We start from the raw sequence: 9,164 nt of genomic DNA on the forward strand, positions 1-9,164 counted from the left end.
CGAGTTAAATGTCTTCCTTATGTGCTAGTCATTATTCCAAAAGCTAGTAGCCGCCCGTGATTTACCTACTCCGAATTGGCTCTGGAACGAATTGACAAAAGCATTGGGGACAAACATATTCATATTTTTACCACCGTGACTCAGAGGTATACAAATAATGTACTTGCAAACTACGATGGACATTTCATTGATCTCAAAAGTGTATACGTACTTTTGAAAATATATGTGAAATTTTAGAGGTGAAATGTTACTTTCACTAACTTTCTTTCCAACGAATTTAACCAGCCGGCAAAATGTAAATTAACAAATTATGAGGACAAATGACAAAATTGGAAGAAAAAAAAATCCCGGAGCAATATAAACTAGGGTTTTGGGGGAGCAAATCGAAATCTCCGAAGGCGAGATGATGAAGAGGCTACATTACTTCTCCTCCTTCTGCAAAACCGTGTATTTCAGTCGTTCTCCTCACCCCCACGATGCTGCCCTCCTCTTTGCCGTCTTACCTTACTCGGACTTCGCCACCGCCGCCGGCGCCGCATCCGCCACTGGGAAGCACATGTTCATGGTCCAATACCTCGTCGACTCATGTGGCTTCGACCAGGAGAAGGCCACCGAGGCCTCGAAGCTTCTCAAGGGCATCCAATCCCGGCAGCAGCCCGACTCCGTCCTTGCTTTCCTCAAAAGTTACGGCTTCGATGACGCATCAGTGAAAAAGCTCCTACGTTATTCACCCAAATGTCTTCTTTTGGACGTAGAGAAGACACTTGCGCCAAAGTTCCGAGCTTTCGAAGATCTGGGTCTCTCCCCATCCGACATCGTCCACCTCGTCCGGTCGAATCCCCGTACCGTCAGAATCAAACATGAACGCACTGTGCCTAAGATCGAATTTTGGCAAGGCCTTCTCGGGTCCAAGGATGCGCTGGTGAAGTTGTTCAAGAGAAACCGTGCGATTCTTTCGTACAGTATCGAGAAGAAGATCCAGCCCAACCTTGAGTTGCTCCGGGAATGCGGCTTGGACGGCCCAAAGCATACCTCTGTGTTGCGGTACTGCCCACAGATCGCGGCACAGAATGCTGATTTCTTGAAGACCTTGATCAGTCGCGCGGAGGACTTGGGAGTGCCACAGACATCGGGGATGTTCCATATTACTCTGCGTGCACTCTTGATGGTCAGTCCAGAGAAGTTCAAGATGCAAATGGAATTGTTCCGGAGCTTCGGGTGGTCAGAGGACAATTTTGTTGCGGCATTCCAAAAGTGTCCTACCTTCACACAAGGGTCTTTGACGGCATTGCAGAGAAAAATGGAGTTTTTGATAAATGAGGTTGGATATGCTTCTTCTTTCATTGCTATACGTCCGATACCATTGATAATGAGCTTGGAGAGAAGGTTAATTCCAAGACATCGGATCTTGGCAACCTTGAAGTCTAGGGGGCACTGTGAAAGTGATTACAAAGTGACGTCATATATGATGGCTTCTGAGACCAAATTTGTAGAGAAGTACATTATCTTCTATAAGGATAGATATCCAGATCTGAGTGAACTCTACGCAAGCTTGAAACACACAAATACTTCTGATTCTGGACTTCAATGAGGTAAATCATTTTTCCCCTGCAAGTTATCGCTCATGTTACCATTTTCACTGTCTGGCTTCTCCTTTGTCAAACTCTAAAGCTAATATTTATGCCAACAAGCATGAATATGCGAAGATTCACAGAATCATAGCTTGATTTTACATGTCAATAAGAACGAAGATGAGAACAATTCACTGGATCATGATCTTGATTTTGTGTGTCAATTGAGCTAAAAGCTCACAGGTTTGTTGCTTGCTATGTTAGACAATTGTTATTCTTGTATTCATGCAAACTCTACTACAAGAGACATTCTTCCTTTATGAACATTCAGTAACATCTCCTTGTTTGAGTAGTAGTTACTCATCTATAAGTCCCATGGAATATTGCATGGTTGGCCAATCAAGTCTCCTAACATATTTTTATAAAAGGGAGAGAAACTGCTGCCACTCATGCAATGATTATCACTTCTTGGATTTTGTCGATTGAAATGGTATTACATGTTTGACACTGAATAGCTGCAATCTTCCAAAACACTACACTACTTGTGAGTCTGTGACATGAAAGGCCACTTTGAACCATGGGGAACTATGCAAACTTTTGGATGGCTGAGAACCAAATAGGAAGGGACTAGTTTAAGAAAGAACAAGTGAGGTTAGACAAGCTTTTTGTTGGTCCGGAACCAGAAGGCTTGGTCCCTACAATAAGAACGAATAATGCAAGATATGCCTCCAAATAATTGGAAATGAGCAGACGAATCTCTGAGAAGTTATGTAAAGAATTAAAATGGTAAATAGATGCAACCTATGGATAATAGTTAAGAGCTGCTTTTGTCCTTTCCTTCTAGAACTCCTTTCGTTGTTTAACTATCAACAAAGTTGTGATTTGGGTTGCATAATTTTCCAAGAGTGACACAAGGCAAATCTACCTGCTTCTGTACAGATCACAAGCAAGGTGAACTTCTAGTTCTCTGTTACACTCTTTTCATGATCTCTGTTAGTTATAGATCATATTGCCAGGTCATTTGTTAGTAAAACTTTGTACTCTGAAACATTAAAAATAGTAGAAAAGTGAATGCCACATTGGTAGTGCATTCAATGTGTGGAGGTGGCTCAACTTGTTGATCTTCATTCTCAGTTTTGCTTGTACTCAGAAGTGAAGCAAGTCAATTTCCAACTAGCATAAAAAAATGTAGGATAATTCGTTAGCTCGAGTGTTTTTATTCTTTTTTGAAAAAATAGGATTCGAATTTGATCTGTTAAAATTAAGGACCGACAGTATTGGACATTGATCCAAATTTAATCAATACTGATAACATTAAGAAGTGGTCTAGGACTCCAAGTATGTGAATAAGCAATATGGATAAACTTGAGTTAAATTACTTTTAGAAATTTTAATGATGTTTTATCTTAGAGCATTCACCTCATATTCCTGTCCAAAATTTAAAATTTAAGGCAAAAAATTATTTTATTAAATTTGGATATGTATTTTTCACTACACAATATATTAACTTTCCTATAATTTATACTATCTTTATTTTTTATTTTTTTCCTTTACCTATGTAATATCTATCTTTTATTATCTAATTTATTCTCTTTATTTTTTTATGTCTTTCAAATTAAATAATATTTTAATATTTAAAAAATAAATTTTATTTCTTAAATTTAAAGAAGTATTATTTATAAAATATAAATTTAGAGAATAGATAAGTTAATTGATGTAAAGTTTTTTTTTGGAAAGCTGATGTGGATATTGTTATGCTTTTTTTTTAAATAGTTTACTAATTTTAACTCATTTATAATTATTTTTAAAATATATTATATTATTATGTTATTTTATGTAATAATTTGTTGGCATAAATTAGATATCATACATCGATTTTTTCTTATCATACTTTCTCTTTTCTCAATCTTTCCCCTGACGGTCTAGTGGCTAGCGATGAAGTGTTGACACCATGAAGTCTAGGGTACATAGCCGATGTAAATGTCTCTCTCATGCATCAGCCAATATTCCAAAGGCTAGTAATCATTCATGATTTACCTCCTCTTGGATGGATTGGCGGGGGGGTTGGGAGTGAGCATAGTCACCTTTTGTCACTATACTCTCTCACATCACACTTTCTTTCCTCATTTTCTTTTATCACACTTTCTCTCTCTCATCTTTAAACCCTAATATTCCAAAGGCTAGTAATCATTCTTTTATCACACTTTCCTCATTTTCTTTCATCACATTTTTTCTCATCATACTTTCTCTCTCATCAAATTTTTTTCACATTCAACTTTCTCTCTCATCTTTTTTTCTCTTATTTTTATCTAAGAGTAGAAAAGGAAATTTTGATTGATTCCGATAAAAAATATTCAACTAAGTAAATATTATTTTTAAGAGTGATATTCATACTCATATTTATTCTCATTCTACAATACAATAATTCTCATTCCAATTTTGATTCCTATGAAAGAATTAAACGTCATCTTAGTAAATTTGAGTAGCGCTGATGAGGTCTGAGGTTCGAATCTTGACATAGTTGAGGTAAATGTTTTCTTCATGCGGCAGTCACTATTTCAAATGCTAGTAGCCAACGGATTGACGGGTATGTTAGGGGCGAGCATAGTCACCATCATCATGCGCTAGTTATTATTCCAAAGACTAGTAGTTGATCATGATTTACCTCCTCTATGTTAATCTTAGGACGGATTAACGAGAATGCTAGGGCGAGCGCAGTTACCACCAACTTAGCAGCGCTGATGGATCGCTCAATTAGTTCTTTCCATTTGTCCACTACCCATGGCACTGTGGCTTGGAGGTGTAAGTCTCCTCGGGACGGTCTAGTGGCTAGCATATGAGGTGTTACCATCATGAGGTCTGAGGTTCGAATCTCGATAAAATCGAGTTAAATGTCTCCCTTATGTGCTAGCCATTATTCCAAAGGCTAGTAGCCGCCCGTGATTTACCTCTTCCGTATTGGCTCTGGAACGGATTGATAAGAGCACTGAGGGCAAACGTATTCATCTTTTTACCACCGTGACTCGAAGGTATACAAATAATGTACTTGCAAACTACAACGGACATTTCATTGATCTCAAAAGTGTATAAGTATTTTGAAAATATATGTGAAATTTTAGAGGTGAAATGTTACTTTCACTAACTTTCTTTCCAACGAATTTAACTAGCCGGTAAAATGTAAATTAACAAATTATGAGGACAAATGACAAAATTGGAAGAAAAAAAAAATCCCGGAGCAATATAAACATGCTAGGGTTTTGGGGGAGCAAATCGAAATCTCCGAAGGCGAGATGATGAAGAGGCTACATTACTTCTCCTCCTTCTGCAAAACCGTGTATTTCAGTCGTTCTCCTCACCCCACGATGCTGCCCTCCTCTTTGCCGTCTTACCTTACTCGGACTTCGCCACGCCGCCGGCGCCGCATCCGCCACTGGGAAGCACATGTTCATGGTCCAATACCTCGTCGACTCATGTGGCTTCGACCAGGAGAAGGCCACCGAGGCCTCGAAGCTTCTCAAGGGCATCCAATCCCGGCAGCAGCCCGACTCCGTCCTTGCTTTCCTCAAAAGTTACGGCTTCGATGACGCATCAGTGAAAAAGCTCCTACGTTATTCACCCAAATGTCTTCTTTTGGACGTAGAGAAGACACTTGCGCCAAAGTTCCGAGCTTTCGAAGATCTGGGTCTCTCCCCATCCGACATCGTCCACCTCGTCCGGTCGAATCCCCGTACCGTCAGAATCAAACATGAACGCACTGTGCCTAAGATCGAATTTTGGCAAGGCCTTCTCGGGTCCAAGGATGCGCTGGTGAAGTTGTTCAAGAGAAACCGTGCGATTCTTTCGTACAGTATCGAGAAGAAGATCCAGCCCAACCTTGAGTTGCTCCGGGAATGCGGCTTGGACGGCCCAAAGCATACCTCTGTGTTGCGGTACTGCCCACAGATCGCGGCACAGAATGCTGATTTCTTGAAGACCTTGATCAGTCGCGCGGAGGACTTGGGAGTGCCACAGACATCGGGGATGTTCCATATTACTCTGCGTGCACTCTTGATGGTCAGTCCAGAGAAGTTCAAGATGCAAATGGAATTGTTCCGGAGCTTCGGGTGGTCAGAGGACAATTTTGTTGCGGCATTCCAAAAGTGTCCTACCTTCACACAAGGGTCTTTGACGACATTGCAGAGAAAAATGGAGTTTTTGATAAATGAGGTTGGATATGCTTCTTCTTTCATTGCTATACGTCCGATACCATTGATAATGAGCTTGGAGAGAAGGTTAATTCCAAGACATCGGATCTTGGCAACCTTGAAGTCTAGGGGCACTGTGAAAGTGATTACAAAGTGACGTCATATATGATGGCTTCTGAGACCAAATTTGTAGAGAAGTACATTATCTTCTATAAGGATAGATATCCAGATCTGAGTGAACTCTACGCAAGCTTGAAACACACAAATACTTCTGATTCTGGACTTCAATGAGGTAAATCATTTTTCCCCTGCAAGTTATCGCTCATGTTACCATTTTCACTGTCTGGCTTCTCCTTTGTCAAACTCTAAAGCTAATATTTATGCCAACAAGCATGAATATGCGAAGATTCACAGAATCATAGCTTGATTTTACATGTCAATAAGAACGAAGATGAGAACAATTCACTGGATCATGATCTTGATTTTGTGTGTCAATTGAGCTAAAAGCTCACAGGTTTGTTGCTTGCTATGTTAGACAATTGTTATTCTTGTATTCATGCAAACTCTACTACAAGAGACATTCTTCCTTTATGAACATTCAGTAACATCTCCTTGTTTGAGTAGTAGTTACTCATCTATAAGTCCCATGGAATATTGCATGGTTGGCCAATCAAGTCTCCTAACATATTTTTATAAAAGGGAGAGAAACTGCTGCCACTCATGCAATGATTATCACTTCTTGGATTTTGTCGATTGAAATGGTATTACATGTTTGACACTGAATAGCTGCAATCTTCCAAAACACTACACTACTTGTGAGTCTGTGACATGAAAGGCCACTTTGAACCATGGGGAACTATGCAAACTTTTGGATGGCTGAGAACCAAATAGGAAGGGACTAGTTTAAGAAAGAACAAGTGAGGTTAGACAAGCTTTTTGTTGGTCCGGAACCAGAAGGCTTGGTCCCTACAATAAGAACGAATAATGCAAGATATGCCTCCAAATAATTGGAAATGAGCAGACGAATCTCTGAGAAGTTATGTAAAGAATTAAAATGGTAAATAGATGCAACCTATGGATAATAGTTAAGAGCTGCTTTTGTCCTTTCCTTCTAGAACTCCTTTCGTTGTTTAACTATCAACAAAGTTGTGATTTGGGTTGCATAATTTTCCAAGAGTGACACAAGGCAAATCTACCTGCTTCTGTACAGATCACAAGCAAGGTGAACTTCTAGTTCTCTGTTACACTCTTTTCATGATCTCTGTTAGTTATAGATCATATTGCCAGGTCATTTGTTAGTAAAACTTTGTACTCTGAAACATTAAAAATAGTAGAAAAGTGAATGCCACATTGGTAGTGCATTCAATGTGTGGAGGTGGCTCAACTTGTTGATCTTCATTCTCAGTTTTGCTTGTACTCAGAAGTGAAGCAAGTCAATTTCCAACTAGCATAAAAAAATGTAGGATAATTCGTTAGCTCGAGTGTTTTTATTCTTTTTTGAAAAAATAGGATTCGAATTTGATCTGTTAAAATTAAGGACCGACAGTATTGGACATTGATCCAAATTTAATCAATACTGATAACATTAAGAAGTGGTCTAGGACTCCAAGTATGTGAATAAGCAATATGGATAAACTTGAGTTAAATTACTTTTAGAAATTTTAATGATGTTTTATCTTAGAGCATTCACCTCATATTCCTGTCCAAAATTTAAAATTTAAGGCAAAAAATTATTTTATTAAATTTGGATATGTATTTTTCACTACACAATATATTAACTTTCCTATAATTTATACTATCTTTATTTTTTATTTTTTTCCTTTACCTATGTAATATCTATCTTTTATTATCTAATTTATTCTCTTTATTTTTTTATGTCTTTCAAATTAAATAATATTTTAATATTTAAAAAATAAATTTTATTTCTTAAATTTAAAGAAGTATTATTTATAAAATATAAATTTAGAGAATAGATAAGTTAATTGATGTAAAGTTTTTTTTTGGAAAGCTGATGTGGATATTGTTATGCTTTTTTTTTAAATAGTTTACTAATTTTAACTCATTTATAATTATTTTTAAAATATATTATATTATTATGTTATTTTATGTAATAATTTGTTGGCATAAATTAGATATCATACATCGATTTTTTTCTTAATTGTTTATATATCTAGGAAACGATTAAGTTCCCATATATTGAAAAGAAAATGATAATGTTTTCAAAGGTTAAATTGCAAAATGAGACAAATTAGGAGAAAGCAGGTCAAGATGGAAGTGATAGAACTTGTTCTAGAAGTTTCATAGACAATTAATTATTAGATTTGGAGCAATAAATGTGAATGTAAGGAGATGAACACATCTCCAATGTAAAGTTTATGAGAGATTTTTATAATAAAAATAGTTGATAAAAAAATTTGAACTATTATAAATATGAAGTTTGAGGTTTATAGTTCAAGAACAGTAGTGAAAATTCAAAATTATTTTTTTAAATGAGATTGATGTATATGCATGGAGCCATAACTATATGTTATAAATTATATCATAAAAGAATTCACTTAGAGTTTTAACCGTTGAAGATGTTTCAATAAAATTTTATAATATTGACATGACATATTGAAATAATAAAAAAAATTCATTTATAGCTTTAACAATTAGAGATGACTTAAGGTAATGTTTTTCCCTTTAACAACTATAAATTATTAGTTTCATCAATTGACAACATTTTGACATTGAAGAAAATGCCAAGGGGCAAGTTGTTTTTAGTTGTAGCCTGGCTATGATTTTTTGGCTTGGTCGTGATTCAGCGGCTTGGCTATGATTTCCACAGTTAAGAGATGCGACTACGATGGAGATTGCAATTTCATGATCTAATTCTATCAATATTTTATGGCTGTAATTTCATGATCAGTTGTAGTTATCTTGCGGTCGGTGAAATCATAGTCGTGATGTTTCTTGTGATGTTTTTTCACAAGGAGGAAAAAGACTATTTTATATAATAACTTCATCTTTCTTTGGTAAATTCATCAAGAGAGAAAAGAAGCCTTACGATTTTTTTTCCACGTTTTTTTAAAGAAATTTAATTAATAAATTTATATTTCGAACAAAATAGAATTAAAGATTTAAATTACTCTCATTCCTGATAGAGAAAAATAGAGGGTATACTTGGTAAGTTGAAATTTCTGACCATCATAAATAATGTGTAGTATCTTCATATTCTTTACGTGAAAAAGATAATTTTGATGAAATAAAAGATAATAATTTAAATTTGATTTATAAAAACTTTAAAATAATTCCCACTTATCAATTATAGGAAGGTTGAAAAATAGATGATATATATATATATATATATATAAAATAATTCCCACTTAATCCAATGCGGGTTGTGGGTTAAGCGGGCCAATCCGCGGAC

The 9,164-nt window shown here is 36.3% G+C and overlaps 2 protein-coding genes across 2 annotated transcripts; both read left to right on the top strand.

The window, feature by feature from the left end:
* Positions 1–403: 403 nt before the first annotated feature.
* On the top strand, positions 404–1,591 carry LOC121994867 (transcription termination factor MTERF8, chloroplastic-like). Its single transcript, XM_042548761.1, has one exon. It carries the CDS (start codon positions 404–406, stop codon positions 1,589–1,591), a length of 1,188 nt encoding a protein of 395 aa, XP_042404695.1.
* A 3,427-nt stretch (positions 1,592–5,018) lies between these two features.
* On the top strand, positions 5,019–5,776 carry LOC121994868. Its single transcript, XM_042548762.1, has 2 exons — positions 5,019–5,573; positions 5,630–5,776. The coding sequence occupies exons 1-2, from the start codon at positions 5,019–5,021 to the stop codon at positions 5,774–5,776; spliced, it is 702 nt and encodes a 233-aa protein (XP_042404696.1).
* The last annotated feature ends 3,388 nt before the right edge of the window (positions 5,777–9,164 follow it).

This window comes from Zingiber officinale, chromosome 6A, assembly GCF_018446385.1.
Source record: "Zingiber officinale cultivar Zhangliang chromosome 6A, Zo_v1.1, whole genome shotgun sequence".
In the NCBI taxonomy this organism is placed as follows: Eukaryota; Viridiplantae; Streptophyta; class Magnoliopsida; order Zingiberales; family Zingiberaceae; genus Zingiber; species Zingiber officinale.

Excerpts from the sequence above, each read along its gene's own strand:
- LOC121994867 (XM_042548761.1), top strand. The coding sequence starts at position 404 with ATGATGAAGAGGCTACATTACTTCTCCTCCTTCTGCAAAACCGTGTAT.
- LOC121994868 (XM_042548762.1), top strand. The coding sequence starts at position 5,019 with ATGGTCCAATACCTCGTCGACTCATGTGGCTTCGACCAGGAGAAGGCC. Across the intron at positions 5,574-5,629 it reads GTCGCGCGGAGGACTTGGGA|TCCAGAGAAGTTCAAGATGC; the intron begins GTGCCACAGACA and ends CTTGATGGTCAG.